Genomic DNA, 23,455 nt, shown 5'->3' with positions numbered 1-23,455 from the left:
GCTGTTAAAATTGATGTACTTTCTGGAAGTATAGTTATTCTCTGCTATTTAAAAGAAGATACAATACCACTGGGCCTCTTCAGATCAAGCACTTATTTTAAAAAGCTTCTTCATTTTGTTAAGCTGTCTAGAACAATAATAAAGCAGTCTTTAAAAAATAAGTCTAACAAATTTGAACCTTCTATAGGAATTTATAGTTATTGACTTCCTCCTTGCAGGAAACAGCCTGATTAGCACAAGAAAAAAAATCTACTTCTGCCTCCCAGCAATTTGCCTCTTGGAGCAAACAGAAAGTTTCACTTTCAGTTTGGGTACAATCTATGTTTTAGACTGCAGGGATTGCTATAGCCCCGTGATGGCGAACCTATGGCACGCGTGCCACAAGTGGCACGCGGAGCCATTAGTCAGGGCACGCAAGGCGAGGCCCTGTCAGCTGGCCAGCATGCATGCGCGCGCTCGCCAGCTGAGTTCACCTTTTTAAAAGCTATTTTTCGCCTTCCCCAGGCTCCAGAGGCTTTATAGGAGCTTGGGGAGAGCGAAAAGAGCCCCCCCGCCCCCCCGGAAGCTTCAGGGACCGTCCCTGAAGCCTTCGGAACGCTTAAAACCACCCTCCGAGCAAACCAGTTGGAGGGTGGTTTTAAGCGCTCCGAAGGCTTCAGGGACCGTCTGAGGCTTCCCTGATGCCTTTGGAGCGCTTAAAACCACCCTCCGAGCAACCCGGAAGTCACTTCCGGTTTGCTCGGAGGGTCGTTTTAAGCGTTCCAAAGGCTTTAGGGACCGTCCGAGGCTTCCATGATGCCTTCGGAGTGCTTAAAACCACCCTCCGAGCAACCCGGAAGTCACTTCTGGTTTGCTCGGAGGGTGGTTTTAAGCGCTCCGAAGGCTTCAGGGAAGCCTCTGGACAGTCCCTGAAGGCTCCGGAGGGCCTCTGGGGGGTCGGGGGAGGCTCTTTTCGCCCTCCTCAGGCTCCTATAAAGCCCCTGGAGCACGGGGAGGGCAAAAAAAAACCATGTAAAAATGGGGGGGTCGCGCGTTTTGCACGCATGCACGCATGCACACTAGGGGGGTCGCGCGTTGCATTATGGGTGCGGCATGTCTGCACTCGACCCCCCTGTGCTCCCCCCACTTGTGGCACGTGAGCCAAAAAAGGTTTGCCATCACTGCTATAGCCTATCTGCCAGCCCCTTTTTCCCTGTTTGCTGTATGGAGGTAAATTGCTGGGAGGCAGAGGCCAAAGGGTGGGGGGCAGTGGGTGGGTGGGGCTACATACAGTGTATAAGACGCACCCAAATTTTCACCCTCTTTTAAGGGGGAAAAAGGTGCGTCATATACTCCAAAAATTACGATAATTCTCAAAACCCAGTTAACTAGATGAGAATTATAAAATGCAGAATAAAACCACGGGATGTACGTACCTCATGTATGTCAGGTTAAATCTCAGAGGGAGCTGGAAATCCAACTGGATGGTGGCACATTGATGGTACCTCCCAATGGCATCTTTGATCTGGATATCAATCTTTTGGGGGTGAAAAGTTAAGAGGATGAGACAAGCAAACATGGACAGAATTCTTACAAATATAGAAGAACTGAACTGAAGAAGCTTCTTGGTTGAGAAGCGAAACGTCTTCACAGAAAAACAAAGTAAGTTCAATTGCTTCTTCAAAAAGCATCTTTGATCATGACCTGAACCTAATTTTGGAAATGGAAACAAAAAATTGGTGTGGAAGGGAAAATCGACTGCAGAAAAAAAATGGGATTTTTTTTGGTCGGAACCTGATTTGGTCGTGGTAAGAAGCGCTCGTGACCAGAGGTTCTATTGATGGTGTGGCATTTGCCATGGTTTTAGCCCACACCAAGCTCTGCAAGCTTCAGAGGTAGCTGAAAATATATTTTTTCACTCAAGCTTTTAATTCTAAACGAATCTGCTATTATTCCTTGTGGCCTTGATTTTTAATATCACTTAATTCCACATTTTAAAATCCTATTTTGTACCCAATTTGGAATTCGCGTCATAATGAAAAACGTCCTCACATTGTCTAACGGTCCGCTGAGGAAAAACATATCTTAGTGTCTAAGGGAAGAACGAACAAGCAAGTTCTTCACCCAGGGACTAGCTTCAAGATTATTCTCCTGCTTCCATTAAATCTTGATTACCGTATTTTTCGGAGTATAAGAGGCACCCTTTCTCCCCAAAAAAGAAGGTTCGTCTTATACACTGAATTTTTAGCCTCCCAAAACCCCGCCCCCTTTGCAAAAATGACCATGCATAGCCTTTAGAAGGCTTCCACAGTGCTCCCGGGGAGGGCAAAAATGAGCGGAAAACCAGCCATTTTTTGCTCATTTTTGCCCCCCCCCCCAGCCCCCAGGAGCACTCTACAAGCCTCCTAAAGGCTATGGCATGCCCTTTTTTTTGACAGAAACCAGGCCCGTTTTCGCAAAAAACGAGCCTTTTTGGGAGGTCTGCAGAGTGCAAAATCTTTTTTAAAAATTTGGGTCTTCAAAATCTTGGTGCGTCTTATACTCCAGAAAATACGATAACTCCTTCATTTAACAATATGGTGCCTATATCTGGCTTATTTTATTTTATTTCACAATCGTTATAATCAGCAGCTCCTTCCCAAAGAGAGCAAAAGGTTTCCTAAGATATTTCATTAGGATTCTTTTTTACTACCTTGCTTTATAATCTAGTTTGCCTTGGTACAAATAGTGCAAAGAATTGTCTTTGTCTCTGAATTACACAGAAATGGATGTGTTCCTCTCATTTTCACCTTGCAAAGTGTCAGTGAAACGCTATCAATCAGATCTAGCATTTTCGTTCCAAGCACTGCACTTGTCAGGCCTCCAAAACAAAGAATGAAATGTGTTGATACTTCAAAGCTGAGTTCTTCATTGTTTCCTATAGACAGAATCTTGCCAAATGAAAGACTATCTACATCTACCACATACCCTGAGAACAAATAAAGAGAGGCAGTCTTCACCCTATTTCACCACATTGTATCGCACATACAAATCTGTTACATGCAATTCTTCTGTATACAATTTTGTTTAGCTCATAGTCTTGTCCAGTATTTCTCAACCTTGGACACTTGAAGATGTGTGGACTTCAACTCCCAGAATTCCCCAGCCACTGTGGCTGGCTGAGGAATTCTGGCAGTTGAAGTCTACACATTTTCAAATGGCCAAGGCTGAGAAACACTGGTCTGCTCCATTCCTCAGATCAACTCCCCTGATAAGCTTTACTTATTCAACAGGCAAAGAGGAAGGCTAAGAATAAGTGAGCAATCTTGTCGCATACATACACCAACCTGTCCCCATTTTATGGTACAGGAGTACCGTGTTTCCCCGAAAATAAGACAGGGTCTTATTTTCTTTTGACCCCCCGAAATAAGCGCTTGGCCTTATTTTCGGGGAGGTCTTATTATTTTTGAGGTGCAGGAGGCGGTAAGTATGGTCTCCTCATGGCTGCTGCTGTGTTGAAATATTTTCGGGGAGGTCTTATTATTTTTGAGGTGCAGGAGGCGGTGAGTATGGTCTCCTCATGGCTGCTGCTGTGTTAAAATATTTTCGGGGAGGTCTTATTATTTTTGAGGTGCAGGAGGCGAGGAGCATGGTCACCTCATGGCTGCTGCTATGTTGCAATATTTTCGGGGAGGGCTTATTCTCGGGGGAGGTGTTATTTTAGCATATGTGCTCAAAAGCCCGATTGGGCTTATTATCCAGGGAGGTCTTATTTTCAGGGAAACAGGTAGAGTATTTTCTCACCCTCCTGCCTCAATATTCTGCTAAATAACCTCAGAGCCCTGAAGAGAATTGTGGTATAATGGGAGTCAAGCACAGCTAAGCGAACAGTACTAGTCAACAGCTTCTCTAATAAAACAAATTACAAAACAACTTCATGGAAAATGAAAGAGTATTTAAAAATGTTGCTCTTAAGGCGATTTACTAACCTTCGGCCCATAGAAAGCTCCATCTCCAGGGTTCAGTTCCCATTTTTCGCCAAACTCATTCAGGCTGTTTTCAAGTTGCTGGGGGAAAATTGATATGCCAAATATTAATGGATTTATTCTACACAAAATGACTGGTTGTTTCTCTTCTTCACAACACAAAGGTTAGAGGAGTTTACTTCTTACTTTTGTGAGTGCGTGTGTGTATGTGTTTGTATAGCCAAGGCATGTTGTGGCCTGCCAGCAGAGCTGGCAGCAGATTCAAACAGTGAGGAGGTTGGGGAGGAACATGGGCCAGTCCTGGAGTCTGGGGAAGGCTCTGATGAGGGCTCTGTGTCGGAAGCAGAGAGGGAGCCAGAGCTGTATGCCAGTTATCAGCTGCCTTCGGAGTCAGACATCAGTGAGGCGGACGAACAGCTGGAGCCTGTTCCCAGTGTGCACATGCAGAGTTGCCAGATGAAGGGAACAGCTAAAGAACAGGGGGGTAGACTTGGAAGTAAGGCCACAAGTGGACAATGAATGGCCTCTCCCAGAGGAAATAAAAGAGGAGCGAAAGAGGATTGGAGTTTTCAGGAGACAATTGGTTCGATTAATTGGTTCATGACTCTCCAAGACCCCTTGCCAAGTTTCTGGCAGGTCTCCAAACCAGATAAGTTCGGTGACTGTAAATCCTCCCTTGAAAGACTTTGCTGGATGTGAATGAGCAGAATTCACAGCAGATTAATAAAAGGGGTTTTTGTTGGGACAAGGAATTTGCTTCATGCTCTTGGGAAGCCTCGGTCAGAATAAGTCAGTGTTAACCCTGGTGACTGCTTTACTTGTTTTACTTTGTTAACTGCTGTGAGTTTCAAGAAGCTGGCAATATATCAGTAAATACGATATTCACCAAGCTACGCTGAATCACAGTGCTAGCCTATTATCTAGAAACTCTCTTCCTTCCAATCTCAGAATCCCTTAAGGTGGACTTAAAATATACTGAGCATCAGTTAGTTATAGACTTAACATGTGCTTTTAGTCTAAATTAACTTTCAAGTGTGATCCACTAAAGCTATATTCCCTGGCAATGGATTCTGTCCTCTGAATTTATTAGGTAGCAGAACCATTTAAATCTATAGTAGCCCAAAGTTCATGGCAGCCTACGGCTATGATAGCTAAAGATCAGAAGGAATCACCTTCGTGCTACAGTTCACAAAATGATATGCCTTTTAATAAAAGTTGTCAGTTCAAAAAGTTATGCCAAACTTGTTCAGTTAGTTGTCAGTTCCTTTTGGCCTCCTACATTTTGTCCCCCTCAGTTAGGAGTGAGCTGCTACGGGTTCTCCCGAGTTTGAGAGAACCCACAGCTAACATTATGGCTGGTTCGGAGAACCTCCAAATCCCACCCTTGGCTGGCTCCGCCTGCCCCGCCATCCCACCCTGCCCCACCCTTCCCAGGAGTCTCCATGTGGCGCATTTTGGATGCGAGGTAAATGCAGGGCCTGCGTGGAGGCTTGGGTAAAATGGACCTCCCAGAAGGCCAGAAAAGGGCCCGTTTCCGGCCTCTGGAGGGTATCCGGAGCCCAGGGGAGGAGGTTTTGACCCTCCTAGAGGCTCAAAGAAAGCCTCCGAAGCCTGCAGAGGGCAAAAACTGTCCCTCGCTATGCTGCAGGAGGCCGACTAGGCCACGCCCACCCAGCAACCGGGCAGAGAGCCTGTTGCTGAAATTTTTGAAGCCCACCCACCCCTGCCCTCAATCCTTGTGCTCCTTCCTTTCCTGCTGCCTCTCATCTATCTACATGGAACTTGTGCATCTAAGGTTATAGAAAAAAAATCCACATAAAGAATGTGTTCTTTTTTCATCTCTCTAAGAAAAGGTATTTGAGGACACCAGGGACTGCAGGCTCAGTACAATTTAATTCCCAAACTATTAATTGGAAATCATGTATTTGGATAGAGCTTACTCAAGACTGATTTACGTTGGCCCACTTACTACATTATTATAGGAAATAAATGAACAAACTGCTATATTTAGGACACAAATACCTTTTCAGCTTCATTCCACACTTCAATATCTCCAAGGAACTTTTCGGGACGGGTAGAGAGGTGAAGTTTGAAGGAAAAACCAAAGACGTCATACACGGTGCGCAAGAATTCCAGGCAACTTTTGATCTCCCCTTCAATCTGTCCACAAAACGAAAAGACCCAATGCGATCAATATCTATTCGTTTTTATAACACTATTTTCCTTAAATTACCCTAGATCAGGGCTGCCAAAAGCAATTTCATTGAGGGCCACATCAGGGTTGTGTTTGACCTCGGGGGGGGGGGGCATGACCAGGGGGCATGGCCAGCTCGACGTCACTTGTGTCAGGGACGCCTGTGGTGGCCGAAGTGCTCTGTCAGTGAAAACGGAGCTCGGGAGGCCTGCGGGCTGGATCTGGCCCTCGGGCCTTGAGTTTGACACCCCTGCCCTAGATCATTTCCCACCTGCTCCATGGCGCAAAATATGTGAGCGTCATCTTGCTGGAACCGCCTCACTCGGGTGAGACCGGTCAGTGTCCCAGACAGTTCGTTACGGTGCAGAACTCCAAAGTCAGCCAGGCGCAGAGGCAGCTCCCTCCAAGATCTCGGCCGATGATCAAACATAAGACTTAAGAAAGTAAGATAAATAGTTGACATCTGACCGGGATGACATTGCTGAGAACAGCCATATGAAGAATCAAAAACAGTCTTGAAAAGCAGATTCTTTTCTACAAATCTGCCAAATTTCCCCAACCAGAAGTTCTCCAGGCAGGTTAAGGACTACAGTTTTCGGATTTCCAGCTCAGCAGAGCACATGTTATCATTCCTTTTAGCTACTATGTTTGGCCCAAAGACCACGCTTGCTTTTGAAGTGGTACTCTAACGACCATTCTCTAAAAACACAGGTAGGGTAGGACAAAGCCCACATTTGATGAATTGGAATTGCATGTCATTAATTAAATACAATGAATATGGTTATCCTTGTGGTTTTGATCCTCTCTCCTGTTTCATTAAACAGTTCAATCTTTGGCAATCCTCCCTTGAAAGACTTTGCTGGATGTGAATGAGCAGAATTCACAATAAATTAATAAAAGGGTTTTTTGTCGGGACCAGGAATTTGCTTTCTGCTTTTGGGAAGCCTAGATGAGAACAACTAGCAGATTATCAACACGTTAGCTTTATCTTTCCCATCTAAACTGTACTGCGTTTGTGGCAATCTATACACAAATTTATAAACACAAAACTGGAATCGTCCCTTGTGTTGACAGTTCTGTGTTTTCCAAAGGTATCAGACAGAAGAGAAGCAGCCAGCCAAGCACAGCACCAGAAGGGGAGATACAGTACATGTTTACCCAAACAGACAGGTGTCAGTTACTAAATCGATCGTAGCCACAGCAACGAAGCATTGCCATATGGGCTTTGGTAACAAATATTTGCAAGTATGTTCCAAGAGTAAGGTATTAAATTCTAGGCCAGAGGTCTTCAAACTTGGCAACTTTTAAGACTTGTGGACTTCAACTCCTCTGGGAATTGAAGTCCACAAGTCTTAAAGTTGCCAAGTTTGGAGATCTCTGTTCTAGACCAAAGGAGAATAGGAAGGGAAAAAAAGAGCAATTGATCTAAAAGTTGGCACAAATCCAATACCAATGTCCAGGGCAGTTCATGGGCTTCAGAGCGAAGATCTCTTTTTCCACTTCAAACGAAAACATGTTGTCACTGTAATGCTGCCAATGGCCAGAGGTCATCCAAAGCTTGCTGTTGTAAACGTTTGGAGACACAACTTCTTGGAAACCTCGTTTTTGATACTCGCTCTGTGAAAAAAATCAAAGAGTCAGAGCCACATTAAATCATGATTTAACTCGACTCGATTTAAATCAAATCCACCCTGCTATAAATGCATTGACCAAGGCAGCACAATTTTCATAAGAAAATTGTGCTGCCATAATTTTCATTATGTAGAAACTGTAATGCAGCCAGGGTCATTTCTGCTGCAGCAAAACTTCTAGAGGAGGAAGAATTGAAGGAAGGAATGCTGCTGATACCATAGAGATGAATTGCCGTGACTTACCCTGATATATTCTATCAGTGTATTATAGACATAAGAGCCCTTCGGAAGGAAGAAACAGCTGCCAGGACTGAGTTCGTGGAAGAAAAAGAGTTCTTGATCCTTTGGAATAAATAAATAAAAAATCAGTTTTCTTATTTATTTCCTTACATTTGCACTATTGCTGGAGAATATTCAGATAAACAATTCCTTTCCAAGATCACTTCTATTGCTTAATTGATAATTAAGACTCTGGGTGTTCCACAAACTGCTAAAACCAAGTGCATCATGAATAATAAAATGTAATTAAGGAAAAAGTCCAACCACTAAAAATCCCTTAAGCCAGAAATAAAGCTGGCAGCATCCCCAATACTAACATGCTACGCCCTAAAACCAAGTCTTGCAACCTGGCTGGAAGGGATTTAGAGAATCTGCATCATGCATGATTTCCTAAAAATCAAACACTCCGTTTTAAGCTTAAAAGAATCTCAGATGGCCTTGCAAGATGTCACATTAAGGGAGCCTGATACCCAGATTTTCAAGTACACATGGCTTTCCATCTGAGAACGGAAAATAAAAAAGTAACTTCAAATTATATTCCAACAAAGATGAAGAGAGAGGGAGCTCACTGCTATTATAAAGGATGGAAGATCCATGCAAGAAAAAAAAAGCATCATATGCATCCTTTCCCCCTCTTTTCAATAATCATAGTATTCAAAACCATAGTAACTCATGGTTTTATAGCATCTGCCTTCTGATATACTATTAATAGAGGACACGGTGGCTCAGTGGCTAAGACGCTGAGCTTGTCGATCAGAAAGGTCGGCAGTTCAGCGGTTCGAATCCCTAGCACCGCATAACGGAGTGAGCTCCCGTTACTTGTCCCAGCTTCTGCCAACCTAGCAGTTCGAAAGAACATAAAAAATGCAAGTAGAAAAATAGGGACCACCTTTGGTGGGAAGGCAACAGCGTTCCGTGCACCTTTGGTGTGTTTAGTCATGTCGGCCACATGACCACGGAGACGTCTTTGGACAGCGCTGGCTCTTCGGCTTTGAAACGGAAATGAGCACCGCCCCCTAGAGTCGGGAATGACTAGCATGCATGTGTGGGGGAAACTTTACCGTATACTATTATTGAGCCACCACCATGGCAGCCTCCAAGCTCTACATGAAGTATGCAAGGATTTGGATACCTGACTCAGAACTAGTGTGGAAGTCGGAAGAACTTTTGAAAGATTATAAATCAGGAGACAATACAATATAATACAATAGCAGAGTTGGAAGGGACCTTGGAGGTCTTCTAGTCCAACCCCTGCCTAGGCAGGAAGCCCTGTAACGTTTCAGACAAATGGCTCTCCAACGTCTTCTTAAAGACTTCCAGTGTTGGGGCATTCACAACTTCTGGAAGCAAGCAGTTCCACTGATTAATTGTTCTCACTGTCAGGAAATTTCTCCTCAGTTCTAAGTTGCTTCTCTCCTTGATTAGTTTCCACCCATTGCTTCTTCTCCTACCCTCAGGTGCCTTGGAGAATAGCTTGACTCCCTCTTCTTTGTGGCAGCCCGGAATATTAGAACACTGCTATCATGTCTTATTAGACAAAGTTCTGCATCTTTGACTTGGGGATGGCAAGGATATTGAATATAAACTTGAATATAAACTATTATTTTATGTAGCAAAGAAGAATGAGAAATTGTTTTTATTTTAAAAAAGCATATGCATTCTTTGAGCAGTAATTCCTCTTACCCGTCCAATTTTCCTGTGATCCCGGTTCTTTGCCTCTTCTTGGAACTTTTCCCACTCTTTCAGCATCTTAGCATCCGGGAAGGAGATGCCATAAACCCTTTGCAAGGTTTCCATATCAGACTTTCCTTCCCAATAGGTAGAAGAATTCTGGAGTTATAGAAAAGATTAGGTAACAAAGTGTTATCATGGAACAATTTTAAGTAATTACAGATTTTATAGGAAAGTAATGCTACATATTCAGTCCATATTTAAGCATATGTATTTCCTAAACTTCAGAAATAATTTAGGATATCTTATGATCTGCAAATCTCTTACATAACGTTTGGATGAAAGGAAACATTAAGACATGTAAACTATTGTACAACAATAAAAAACAGTTACCAATAAAATATTTCTCAAACTCATGTGCGGGATGAGTTTGAGAAATATTTTAAAGTAAAGTACTTTTTTTTACAGTTGCAATAAACAAAAAAACAACAAAGGGACTCAATTTATTCCCATAGAAGACCAACTGATTTTAATGAAAGCAAAGTATTTCTAGGTGTTTAAAAGGTAAATTGCTCTTCTTCATTTCAGTAAAAGAGAGAGAACTTCTAAAAATATTTTTTGCACTGCAGTTATTTCAAACCAAACACCAATGATTCTACTAAGTCTAAACCTAATCAATGCATCTTTCCATAGAAGTCTTGACTGGATTTTAAAAACTCAACCAAATAAATTGCCCTGAAGCTCTTGTCGTGAAAATCTAGCCACATATACTATAATTACAGGATGAAATTTAATTTCTTACCTTATGTATTTTTAAGGCTTTTATTTTCCCAGTATGTCTGACGTGGGGCCCTCTACAAAGATCAATCAAAGGGCCACACCTAAAAGGTAATGATATGATTCAGTTTCTTGAAATTGTCTCATAAGCACTGACTTATTTTTATTAAAAGGGAAGTGAATATGCAACAATCAGCCTCTAATAATATCAAGACTGACATTCTTATAAAATAAAATAGCAAAGGTAAAGGTTCCCCTTGCACATATGTACTAATCCGTTCCTGACTCTGGGAGGTGGTGATAATCTCCGTTTCAAAGCCAAAGAGCCAGTGCTGTCTGAAGGCGCATGGAACATGTTACCTTCTCACCAAAGGTGGTCCCTATTTTTCTACTTGCATTTTTACATGCTTTCAAACTCCTAGGTTGGCATAAGCTGGGACAAGTAATGGAAGCTCACTCCATTATGCCGCACTAGGGATTCGGACCGCTGAACTGGCGATCTTTCTAATCGACAAGCGTCTCAGCCACTGAGCCACCGTGTCACTTAAAATAAAACAGTAGATTGTTGCAAATCATGGTTTTCTTTGAAACTGTGCCTTCCTGCCCAGAAAACAGAGAAAGGTAAATGGTCAGAGAATATCTTGAGGGATTGCAGCCATGTTTCTCAACCATAACAGCTTTAAGAAGTTGAAGTGGACTTCAAACTCCAGAATTCCCATGGCTGGCTGGGGAATTCTGGGAGTTGAAGTCCACACATCTTAAAGTTACCATGATTGCAAAATACTGGATTAAGGTATGTAGCGGAGATAAATTGTTCCAATTGGCTATATTCTGTGTTGTTATGACTGGGTAGACACTCCATGGTAGGTATTTGGTGAAAGAGCCTATACTTTCCAAATTACAAGTGGGACAATTTTGTTTAAAACTGGGAACTCTACAGTTAGTGATAGAAAATCCAGGCTAGGTGGGTGTTTGCTTTTTGTTTTACCTGTATACAGTAGTAGTTGGAGTGGTGACTTTTTCATTTAAGATCCGACACTTGAATTTATTGTACTGTTTGAAAATTTAAAAAATAAACGGAATTGATGTTAATTACTTGTGCCTGTAATTCAATATTGAAACAAACATTATTCTATTTACCCATAAGAAACATACGTTTCTATTCTTTGAAAAATAGGCGGATGAGAGCCAGCTCTTCATGCATCTGTGCTTTCCATAAAACTTCCACTATGAATTTAAACACGCATTACATCTTGCATTCCCTTCATAGTAATGTATTCCAAAGGCTGGGAAACCATCAAGATTCTCACTAGTCCTCGACATACCACTGTAATGGAGCCTGTTGATTATGGTCATATATCGTAACAATACTAAATAGGGTTTTTGCTACAGTTTGCTACGGGTGCGGCTTTGCCCAAACCCGGAAGTGCTAGTTTTCAGCAAAACCATCATAAACTGTGGTCACATGACAGCAGGATGTTGCAAACAGCTGAATGTGCAGCCATATTGCAACTGCCCAAAGTTCGGTCATGTGACCTCCAAGTGACCATCAGAATGTCAAATCTAGGTCGTAAGTCCGCCTTTTTGTGTTAACAGTCGCTAAGCATCTGTTCTGACCCAGCTTCCCAAACACGATAAACCCTCTGACGTGAATTCAAAAGTTTCCTTTACTAGGAATGCCGGCAGCCCCAGCAAAAAGTTTATCTTGCAGGCTAACAAGTCCATCCAGCTAGAAGATCAATAGTTGTCTGCCACACCTAATCATCTCCGCCCCCTGCCTTTTATCCCCAGAGCTAAGCTGGGGCTTCGCTAGCAGTGGTGGCTCTTCCTTCCCCAGGACCGGCCCATGGCTTTCCACTGCTCTCCTTTCCTCTGCCTTCTGCGCATCCACACATCAGGCACTGGACCCAGCTGTTCCTCCTCTTCTTCATCAACCACCTCCAGACCTGGGGGCTGTTGACTATTCATCTGAGCTCTGACGGATGGCTCTGCCTCTGTCTCTGTCTCTCTGCCAGCTCCATTCCCTCTTCCCCCCTCAGAGCTCCTGGGTTATCCTGCTGCTGACCCCGAGTCCCACGCCTCCTCCTCTGATTCAGCTGCTTCCGGTGCCCGAAAGGCCACAACAGCATCCTGCTATCCAAATAGTTGCAAATGAGGAGGTTATAAGCAATAAGCGTTGTTGAAATGTTAGTAGGTAGCTTGGGCTGGTAGTTAGGCTGTTGGTTTGAGCTCCGATCTTGGCAATTTGGTTGTGAACGTTTTGTCACCATTCAAGGAGACGTTGTCTGTGCGTTTTGAGTTGTGTCTCAAACTCAAAAAGCACTGATGATGTCCCCCCGAATGGTGACGGAATGTTTGCAACCAAATTGCCAAGCTCGGAGCTCAAACCAACAGCCTAATGATTGTTGTCTAATGTTTCCTACTGCAAGTCATTTCACAACTCTGTAAATGAAAGGGATGTAGATACAAAGACACACTGTAGTGTTTGCACAGAGGAGGTTCATTAGGGGGAAGGTTCATTAAGGGGAATTCTTTCCTGCTTAGATCTCTGCAGCTTTCTTATAAAAACCAGCCCTGTGTTTACACTTCATTTCAAAGCATCAAGCCATATTAGGTTTGCACAGAGGTGGAGCTCTTGCCTCACAATCAGGAAGCTGTGAGTTTAATCCTAGGTAGAGGGAGATATTTCTCTCTCTGGGCACAATTATATCTGCTGAACAAAACTCCGCATTGGCAACAGGAAGGGCATCCGGCCAGTAAACACTCAGTTCCATTTAGTTGCCCAAACTTCACCCCCCCAAGGGATTATGGGGTTGTTAAAAGAGGATGATAATGAAGCCATACTAGGCTTGCAAAGTGAGGATTCTGTATTTGATGGGAAAGGATTTACACCATGGCAATTGTAAGACGCATGGGGTTTCAACTCTATGGTTGGCTGGGGAATTCTGGGAGTTGAAGTCCATACATCTTAAAGTTGCCAAGGTTGGAAAACCCTGCATTAATGGAAGGCCTATTTATACAATACAATAGTAGAGTTGGAAGGGACCTTGGAGGCCTTCTAGTCCAACCCCCTGCCTAGGCAGGAAACCCTATACCGTTTCAGACAGGTGGCTATCCAACATCTTCTTAAAGACTTCCAGTGTTGGGGCATTCACAACTTCTGGAGGCAAGCTGTTCCACTGATTAATTGTTCTAACTGTCAGGAAATTTCTCCTCAGTTCTAAGTTGCTTCTCTCCTTGATTAGTTTCCACCCATTGCTTCTTGTTCTACCCTCAGGTGCCTTGGAGAATAGTTTGACTCCCTCTTCTTTGTGGCAACCCCTGAGATATTGGAACAATGCTATCATGTCTTCCCTAGTCCTTCTTTCTCTTAAGCTAAACATACCCAGTTCCTGCAACCATTCTTCATATGTTTTAGTCTCCAGTCCCCTAATCCTCTTTGTTGCTCTTCTCTGCACTCTTTCTAGAGTCTCCACATCTTTTTTACATTGTGGCGACCAGAACTGAATGCAGTATTCCAAGTGTGGCCTTACCAAGGCATTATAAAGTGGTATTAACACTTCACGTGATTTTGCAGACATGACATCCCACATTCAACATAGTGTCTGAGTAACTGAACTAGAAATAATGTAATAGTTTAAACAGAGGAAAAGGATGGATTCAACCAGCCTCTGGTGACACTCAAGGTTACAAAAACTGAGATGCTAAAGATACCAACTGCCTCTTTAAAAAGCAGTTGAAATATGTCATATAATTAGAAAAGGTGTTGCAAAAATACCCAAATGCTCCTCTAAAAACTAAAGTTGGCATGAGAGCATATTTTAGAGTCTACCTTAAACATATCAAGTAAAGTTTCCTTCTTAATTTCCAGTCGCTCAAAAAGTTGTTTCTCTTTCATGATTTTCTTGCACAAGACTTCAATGGCAGGGAAGTCGTTGCTAGACACACCCCTGAAATAAACAAAGATGTATCAATATCAATTGTACTTATTGTTATCTGACTTTTTGTTTGCTTCTTAAACAGTCATCATTAAAAGCAAATTGCCAGCTCAAGAGGGATTTCCCTGCACTCAAGGCAAGGGGAAAGTAGAAAGAAAGAAAATCTTTTCAGTTTGAAAACTTCCACCAACAAAGCAACAGTGTGTATTTTATTTTAAACCTTTTACAGGCAGCATCTGGCGAAAAACCAGAAACAATAATCTCTGCAGATAAAAGATGTATGTTCTATTTAGAGGTGGGCTGTTGCCGGTTCGGACCGATTCAGGCAAACTAGTAGTTCCGCCCATCGGCTGGGCCCACCCACCTGCCCCGGCTATATCCTGTCCTATGTCAGGTTTCCAAAAGATGCCCTAATTCAGCGGTTCTCAACCTGTGGGTCGGGACCCCTTTGGGGGTTGAACGACCCTTTCACAGGAGTCGCCGAAGACCATCGGAAAACACATATTTCCAAAAAAATATGGAAAACATAAAATAATTTTATGGTTGGGGGTCACCACAACATGAGGAACTGTATTAAAGGATCGTGGCATTAGGAAGATTGAGACCCACTGCCCTAATTAATTCATGAGTCTCGAGCTAAGTTTCAAAAGAAATCAAGTCATTTATTAGGAACACCATTTCGGCAATACCCTATTGCTATCAGATCTGACCTCATTTTAATTATGGCTGAACTTTGCCCCTGGTTCTTCCCTCCCCTCAGTCTGTGTCATAAATCACATTCTCCAACTAGGTGCACGCCTCACAAGCCTGCTGTAGTAATCTGAGATCCGACTCTAGCCAAAGTTATGAGTGGAATGCGCTCCCTCCCTTTCCTCACCATGGCAACTTTATGAGTTGACATCCTATATATCTCACTCTCTCTGGCTCACGCGGCCCACGCAGCCCAGCTGATTTCCACATCTCGCCCTCTCTACTCGCTGCGGCTGCCTGAGAAAGTGTGCTGAAATTGCCATGTTTTCAAAGCCGCACGCTCACATTTTTGGTTCTGCACTAGGCGAACTGGTTGTTAAATTATGGGAAGCTCACCTCTGATTCTATTCCCTCTTGTAGTCATAAATCAAGGACTCCTGTCATTACATCCTAATCTCAATTCATCCAGGAAAATGGGATTTAACCTTTTGCTCCTCATATAGACACACACACATACAAACACACATACACAAACATATACACACAGAAAGCTTACCCATCTTCAAGGAACATATCATAGTAAAATCCATTCTCTATGGGTGGACCATAACATAAGCAACCACCGTATATTCTTTCCATGGCTTCGCCCATTATGTGAGCACTAGAATGCCAGTACACCTAACAGGGGAGAAAAGACAAAGAGAGCACATCATACCTGTATTTGTAGACTCCAATTAATGCTATGCTGTCAAATTTAAGTCTGCCAACGTAATTCCCTACCACCCTGAGACATTAATGAATTATCAGACTATAGTACATTTAATGTTAATATTACATATATTTTAAAGTTTTATTGTGTTGCTTGGTTGTAAGCCGCCTAAGGTTGCCTCTAGGTGACATGGGATGTATATAAACTTATTAAATAAATGAACAGTATAAATCAGTGTTTCTCATTTTGGCAACGTTAAGATGTATAGGCAGAATTCCTCAGACAGCATGAGTTGGAGTTTGAGGTCCACATACCTTGAATTTGCCAAAGGTGAGAAAAACTGATATGAACTTTAACATCGAATTAGCAGAGTTTATTCTCATTGACAAAAAAAACTAAAAGAAAACTTGAAAACTCCAGGCCAATCATGCCCACCAAATGATAACCCTTCCTTCTTTAGACTTCAAGTTCTCCTTCCTCTCTATTTGTACTACAAACATTGATATGTTCCTTATTTATTGTATAGTGTTCTTTCAATCAAGTTTGGGGTTTAACTCAATATATTATCTTTGGGGATGACCACACAAGTAGATGGCCATACAGAAGTACACCCTGGAAATCTCTGCACCCAAGCACAAACTAGGTGCTGTGGCCCTAGCCAGCAGAGATGGCAACAGAGTCGGACAGTGAGGAGGTTGGGGAGGAACATGGGCCAGTCATGGAGGCTGGGGAAGGCTCAGGTCAGGGCTCTGTGTCAGAGGCAGAGATGGGGCCAAGGCCATCTGGAAGGTCTCAGCTGCCTTCAGAGCTAGACAGCAGTGAGGCAGAGGAACAGCTGGAGCCTGTTCCCAATGTGCGCATGCGCGGAGCTGCCAGAAAAAAAAACAGCTAAGAAATCAGGGTCGACTTGGGAGTAAAGCCACGGGTAGATGGTGAATTGCCCCTCCCATAGGAAATAAAAGAGGAGCGAAAGGGGAGTGGGCTTTTGCAGGAAACAATTTGTTTGTTCATTTGTTCATTAGTTAGTTCATTTCAGGAGTGTGAAGATCTGTCCGTGAATCTCAGAGACTCTGTGCCAAGCACTGACTTAGCTTCCAATCCTGGACAGGTTAGCCAGGTGCTCCCACCTGCTCAGGCTGTTCCTTTAATACAACTGAATTGATTACTTACTGCTTGAGCTTCTTCATCATCAAACTTGAGTAATTCCAAGGTACAGTCTTTCTCCAGAGGACGATCAAGATCCCAAACCATTTTATCCACTCGAGCAATAACAGTGTTGTCAGCTAAACCTTGACTAAAAGTATAAAAAAGTAATCATGTTGGTGCATATTAACACAAATTTTCTACTGCTTGTTTATTCACAATGGCAACAGGGGGGAAAATCCCCAAACTCATTTTCATTATTTAAATATTATTTTATAAGGTAATATACCCTGATATCGATGGGACAGGGTGGCTCAGTGGCTAAGATGCTGAGTTTGTCAATCAGAAAGCTCAGCAGTTTGGCGGTTCGAATCCCTAGTTCCGCGTAACGGAGTGAGCTCCCATTACTTGTCCCAGCTTCTGCCAACCTAGCAGTTCAAAAGCATGTAAAAATGCAAGCAGAAAAATAGGGACCACTTTGGTGGGAAGGTAACAGCGTTCCGTGCGCCTTTGGCGTTTAGTCATGCTAGCCACATGACCACGGAAGTGTCATCAGACAGCGCTGGCTCTTCGGCTTTGAAACAGAGATGAGCACTGCCAGCTAGAGTCGGGAATGACTAACACATATGTACTGGGGGAACATTTACCTTTACCCTGATATCAGGTAATTATTTATGTGTTATTTTGGTGTATCTTTTTTATAGTACAAAGGTATTTTTGGAACGTGCATTGAGACGAATTTTGAAAATGTATTCAAACTGATCCTGAATAATAAGTATATTACCATATTTTTGAAGTATAAGACGCATCAAGGTTTTGAAGAGGCAAATTTTTAAAAAAAGTTTTTGCACTCTGCAAACCTCCCCCAAACAGCCCATTTTTCGCAAAAACGGGCCCGTTTTTTTTCCCCCAAAGAAGGGCATGAATAGCCTTTAGGAAGCTTGCCCCTAAACGACCCCCCCCCCCAAAATGATTACAAACTGCCCGTTTTTTGTCAAAAAATGCATGGATAGCCTATAGGAGGCTTATAGAGTGCTCCTGGGGGCTGGGGGTAAAATTGAGCAAAAAACGAGCTGTTTTTTGCTCATTTCTGCCCTCCCCAGCCCCCCAGGAACACTCTGAAAGCTTCCTAGAGGCTCTGCATGGCCATTTTGATGAAGGGGGTGGGGTTTCGGGAGGCAAAAAATGCTGTATTCGGTGTATAAGATGCACTCAGATTTTCAGCCTTTTTTGAGGGAAAAAGGTGCATCTTATACTCTGAAAAATACGATATGTGGTATTTATCAGAACAGGACTACTTATCTCATCAGATGTCACAAACACGCAAGGTGAGAAATGGCAACAAATGGCCTATGAAAACCAGACAATGCTGCCATGAAAAATACTGAGGGAATGCATTGAACAAGAAAACAATAGAAAGCATTTTACAAGGTCCAGGGACACTTAGAGCGCCAGCACCGGTCCATGACATGCCAGAAACCAGTCCACGTAAATAGGAGAAAGCGCCATCTGCAGGATGCAGGCAGCATATGAAACTGAGCCCCCTCTGGGCCATGGAAAAACCTCTTTCCACTGAACCTTTTCCTGGTGCCCAGAAGGTTGGGGGCCACAGGCTCAGAGCACATTGGAGTGTCCCTTTGGTTCTATTGCTCTGATTAATGATTTTAAAGGCTAGGTTTTAACCATTTTAAAAAATCATAATATTTCCTAAAATAAAAGTAACAACAAACAGCCTTGGAAAAAGTATAATTGGAGAAGTAAATTCTATTGAGGCTCTACACTGGCTATGCGTCTGATTTCAGATTAAATTAGAAAGGACAATAACTAATGATGAAGTATAAAATAAAGTATACAAACACAAAGCAACATCTGGACTATATATTTGTTTTTGTTTTTTTGTCAACACCTAATTCACTTCCTGTTGTCACACTTCTGATCTCTTCCTAACTATAATGCCAGAAATGTCCGCATGGCATCTACAAGATCAGAAAACAACATAGCTAGATTTTTAAAAATTACATAATTGTCTTATTTAAATGTTTTTTCCTCAAAATACTTTTCCTGAGCTGTACGAAGTAGCACAGAATGCGTAGATCTTGTATTAAAATTGCATCACTGTGTTACATTTAAATTAAAAAAAAAACCATTAACATCGGTTTATTCCTGCGTACAATAAGTAGAGAAGTCATTAAGATGTTCCCTCAATACAGAAAAATGGAGTGCCATAAAGAGTGACTGAGAAGAACATGGTTGGGACGTGATTAAAAATTAAATGCACACATCTATGAGCTGTAAATTCAATATGAATTTTCTAAAGGTAAAAATCTACCTGATCCCACAGGCAATTTGGTATGGTGTAGTCTTCCAGGATTCAGCATCAATTTGTTTGCCATCGGGCAAGGTCACTTTAATGGGCTGGCTGTCTTTAGCGGCTCGCTCTGCCAGAAGACTATCATGTTCTGCTTTAAGTTTATGGTACATTTCCAAACGCTGATTAATATAGTCAGGCCATGGACTAAGCTGCATGGGATCAAGAAAGGTAAAGAAAAATGAATATTCTGGAGCCTACCTTTATTAAGTACCTTCTGTTTCCTGTATCTTCTTTATTCAGGGCAGTCTAAATAATTTTATATATTAATAAAGGAGAATATTTGTAGCTTTGGGTTGAAATGAAGGGGTCCCTGGTGCTCTCTGACCTTGGTTGTTGTCTCCCAGACATTTCGCTACCATACTAGATAACTTCATCAGTGCATCCAGACAGGGGTGAAATCCAGCAGGTTCTGGAGAACCTGTAGCGGAAATTTTGAGTAGTTCGTAGAACCGCCAAATGCCACCTCTGGCTGGCCCCAGAGTAGGATGGGAATGGAGATTTTGCAGTATCTTTCCCCTGCCACACCCACCAAGCCACACCACGCCCACCAAGCCACACCCACAGAACCAGTAGTAAAAAAAAATTGAATTTCACCACCGCATCGAGAGGTTGGGTAATGAAATGTCTGCGAGAAAGTAACCAAGCTCAGAGAGCACCAAGGACCCTTCAATTTTATATAGCCCTCTTCCCCCCAAAAAGGAGAACTTTCAGAAAGTTTGAAGGAAATTCTTGAGGTCTATGATGCTGGTTTACGAGCATTAAATAATTTGATTTGAGGTTTACAAAACGTCCAAGAAAAAATAAACCTCAAGAATGATTCCTCTCTCCACCCCAAAGCTCTGTAATGACTAACCGTGTCACTGAGGGCAGTGGACACAGAATGTGGAAGGATTCTTAAAAGAGAACTGGAAAAAATGGTGGGTGCTTAGAACAGAAACGCCCCAAATGAGCAACTTCTCGAGAATGATCTCATGCATAAAATGTTTCAAAAGTGTTAAATGCACTAAAAACATTGATTAGTAATATGAATGTTTATTTCTATCCACCACAGCAGCCATTCTTTCAGTGGTGAACACAACCATCAGTTAGAAATCTTTGCAATACTACAATCACACATTGACGTAGAATTAGCTGTTTTAACTAAAAAAAATTCTTCTGCATTGATAAGCACAAGTAGCAATTGTTGGGAGAAGTCTTGACTTTTGTGTGCAATATTTCAAACTTTCCCAAAGATATTCGGTCATCTAATGATGGAAACACAATTTGGGATTTATTGTTTTGATCCAAGAAGGTTGTTTTCACATATTATCTAATAATCCCCCCAAGATGTATATATAGAAAAAGAAAGGATCTGCAAATTTCCTTGCAGTGTCCAGCACATTTCAATTAAACCACCTTTCAAAGCTATACCCTTAAATATATATATACATTTTTAATGTATTTTTTAAAATTACATGAATAGGCCTGTAAAAATTAGGGCATCAAGACCTAATTATGTACAGGAAGTCATAATTTAGCATTTGCCTTGTTTAGCAACTATTTGCAGTTACAACAGTGATGAAAAATCACTGCAATCCTTGCGACCAATCCTTGCATTTGTCACCTTTACAGGTCTGTAAAGCAAAGGAATCCTGAAGTAAGGTCAAAAGCACAGGTTTTTTGCTTGACAATCAAGTTGCCAACCCCAACTGTGGTTGCTAAAACCAAAACTACTGTGCAGGTATTTTCTCGTAAGGTTCTTAAGATAAGTTGAGGCAGTTACGTATGATTGGCGAAGGGAGGAATAAAACAGAAGGATAAATTAATTGCTTGCTTGTTTTTTACTGTTTTGAAATGAAGACAAAATCATGAGCAGAAATAGTAGGTGTGTAAGTACAATATTTAATGAATTTGGGACATTTGATTTCCTAATAAACATATTCAAGGTCCAAATATTAGTGACTGTATAATATTTAATACTGAGGCACTCAGTGGCTCAGTGGCTAAGATGCTGAGCTTGTCAATCAGAAAGGTTGGGAGTTTGGCAGTTCAAATCCCTAGTGAGTGAGCTCCCGTTACTTGTCCCAGCTTCTGCCAACCTACCGTGTTTCCCCGAAAATACGACATGTCCTGCTAATAAGCCCAGGCCTGGTTTTTGCTTGGTTTTTGAGGTGGGTGTAAATATACCCCCTCCCCCGAAAATCAGCCCCAGCGAAAGATGCCGTGGCAAGTACAGGAGGAAGCCCTTCCCTTCCCTGGTAACCTCAGCGCTTCTCGGCTCCTTAATCGGATCAGTTGAGCCAATCTGGCTGCCATTCAAAAAACAGCTGATTTGCGGGTGCTGCTCAGGCCGTGGCATCCAGCACGTGCAGCTGCTTTTGCCATTGATTACGGCCACAAAAGCAGCAGGAGGCCAAGTGATGCACCCCACGCGCCTCGCACCGGCCTTTCGAAGGGCACTGTAGCAGCAGTTATCCACAATTGTTTTACGATCTTTAAAGCGCTCCATGGCTCAGGACCTAGTTACCTGCGGGATCGTATTCTGCCCCATACATCCCTACGACCCATCCGCTCGCACAGAGAGGGACTTCTCCAGGTGCCGTCCACCAGACAGTGCCGAGGGGCGGCGCCTAGGAGCAGAGCCTTCTCTGTGGCGGGCCCAGCCCTGTGGAATGACCTCCCCCCGGATATTAGGACCACTACTGACCTCTGCTCCTTCCGTGTCAAGCTCAAGACCCACCTTTTCCAAATAGCTGGCCTGGCTCAACCATAACTTCGTATCGCTCCTGATGGGTTTTTTTTAATTTAGTAATTTTATTTAAGGGGATTTTAAATTGTGTTTTTAATTGTCTTTCACTTATAAGTCAACTCTCCTCCATGCACATATGTATATGTCTCTGTTCTTTTTGTATATATGTTTGTCTTATGTGTATTTTTATTTGTTTTGATTGTACGCCGCCCCGAGTCCTTCGGGAGAGGGTTGCGGCTAATCAAATAAAAATTATTATTATTATTATTATTATTATTATTATTATTATTATTATTATTATTATTATTATCATCATCATTATTTCGTCCCGACCCACGTGGCCCAGTGAAAACTGTGGATAGCTGCTGCTACAGTACCCTTCGGAAGGCCGGCTTGAGTCTCCTGCTGCAAAAGTGGCTGCGCCTGAGACAGCTTTTGGGAGAGGAGGCAAAGGGGAAGCAATCAGCTTCATCTCGCCCTTGCTCTCAGCCCCCCCTTCGGCTGAGCTCAAGCAGAGAAGTGGCCCGCAGGGTTTCAGGAGCAAAGTTGAGGCTGACAGGAGTCAGGGCAGGGGGGAATGTCCAGTGCGGCCCCAGCGCTCTTCTTTCCTTGGAAACGGAATCTTGGGAGTGGCATTCCCAGGAAGGGTGGGTATGTCGGTATGTGTATAAAAAACACAAAGCGAGGGAGCCAGCTTTGTGAAACGTTACGCCTACACGCAAAGTTTGGCAAGGAAGGGAGAAGAGATACTCCCCTCTCTTGGCACTGTTTTGCTTGAAAATATTTGAGAATCAGCCAAAGAGAAAGAAGAATGAGACCTGCGAGGAGATGCTGCCTACACTGCTGCCTGCAGAGACACAGACAGAGCCAAGTTCATTGAATACCCCTCCGGCCAGCCCACAAGACTATCTGAAGGGGGAGGGGGAGGAGATTTCCTGCACGTTGGCAGCAGCGTCTTCTCACAAGGCTTTTTCTGACATCCCCAGTTGTATGGATTTCCATGCCTTCCTTTACGGGATGTTGCTTCGCACCTGGGACATCGGGAGAAGCCCTGTGAGGAGACGCCGCTGCCAATGTGCAGGAAATCCTCCCCCCCCCCCCACTTGCAGAGCATCCTTTCAAAACGTAGTTTCACCAGGATGAAGAGGTGGCTGGAGGCGGCGTTTGCATCGGGTTGGGCTTTCTTTGCAAGGCGGACAATCTGGGGAGCAAGAGATTTAGGAAGCCTGGGCTGGCGTGGGTCCGTTTCTCCAGTGAAGCATCTGATTCATCCCCAGGGGTGAACATTTCACCCTTCGTCATCTCTCTACCCTGGCTTGGAAGCTGCAGAGGAAGCCTGCAGCAAGAGGAGCCACGTCTCGCTTCTCTCCCCCCCCCACC

The 23,455-nt window shown here is 43.0% G+C and overlaps 1 protein-coding gene across 1 annotated transcript in view; it reads right to left on the bottom strand.

Moving 5' to 3' along the window:
• TARS1 (threonyl-tRNA synthetase 1) overlaps positions 1-23,455 on the bottom strand; it is a 32,937-nt gene that overhangs the window by 6,533 nt on the left and 2,949 nt on the right. The window contains exons 3-15 of the mRNA XM_081942231.1: positions 19,306-19,496; positions 17,004-17,127; positions 15,681-15,802; positions 14,329-14,446; positions 11,485-11,549; positions 10,522-10,600; positions 9,732-9,878; positions 8,013-8,111; positions 7,589-7,755; positions 6,410-6,572; positions 5,967-6,104; positions 3,948-4,025; positions 1,416-1,516 (exon numbers count right to left, since the gene is read on the bottom strand). Coding sequence (XP_081798357.1) covers positions 1,416-1,516; positions 3,948-4,025; positions 5,967-6,104; positions 6,410-6,572; positions 7,589-7,755; positions 8,013-8,111; positions 9,732-9,878; positions 10,522-10,600; positions 11,485-11,549; positions 14,329-14,446; positions 15,681-15,802; positions 17,004-17,127; positions 19,306-19,496 — 1,592 coding nt within the window. The remainder of the gene's footprint in view (positions 1-1,415; positions 1,517-3,947; positions 4,026-5,966; positions 6,105-6,409; positions 6,573-7,588; positions 7,756-8,012; positions 8,112-9,731; positions 9,879-10,521; positions 10,601-11,484; positions 11,550-14,328; positions 14,447-15,680; positions 15,803-17,003; positions 17,128-19,305; positions 19,497-23,455) is intronic.

Source organism: Natrix helvetica (assembly GCF_964273705.1).
Source record: "Natrix helvetica genome assembly, chromosome: 2".
In the NCBI taxonomy this organism is placed as follows: domain Eukaryota; kingdom Metazoa; phylum Chordata; class Lepidosauria; order Squamata; family Natricidae; genus Natrix; species Natrix helvetica.
The sequence above is the reverse complement of the archived record's forward strand: the minus strand, read 5'-3'. Positions and strand labels throughout refer to the sequence as shown.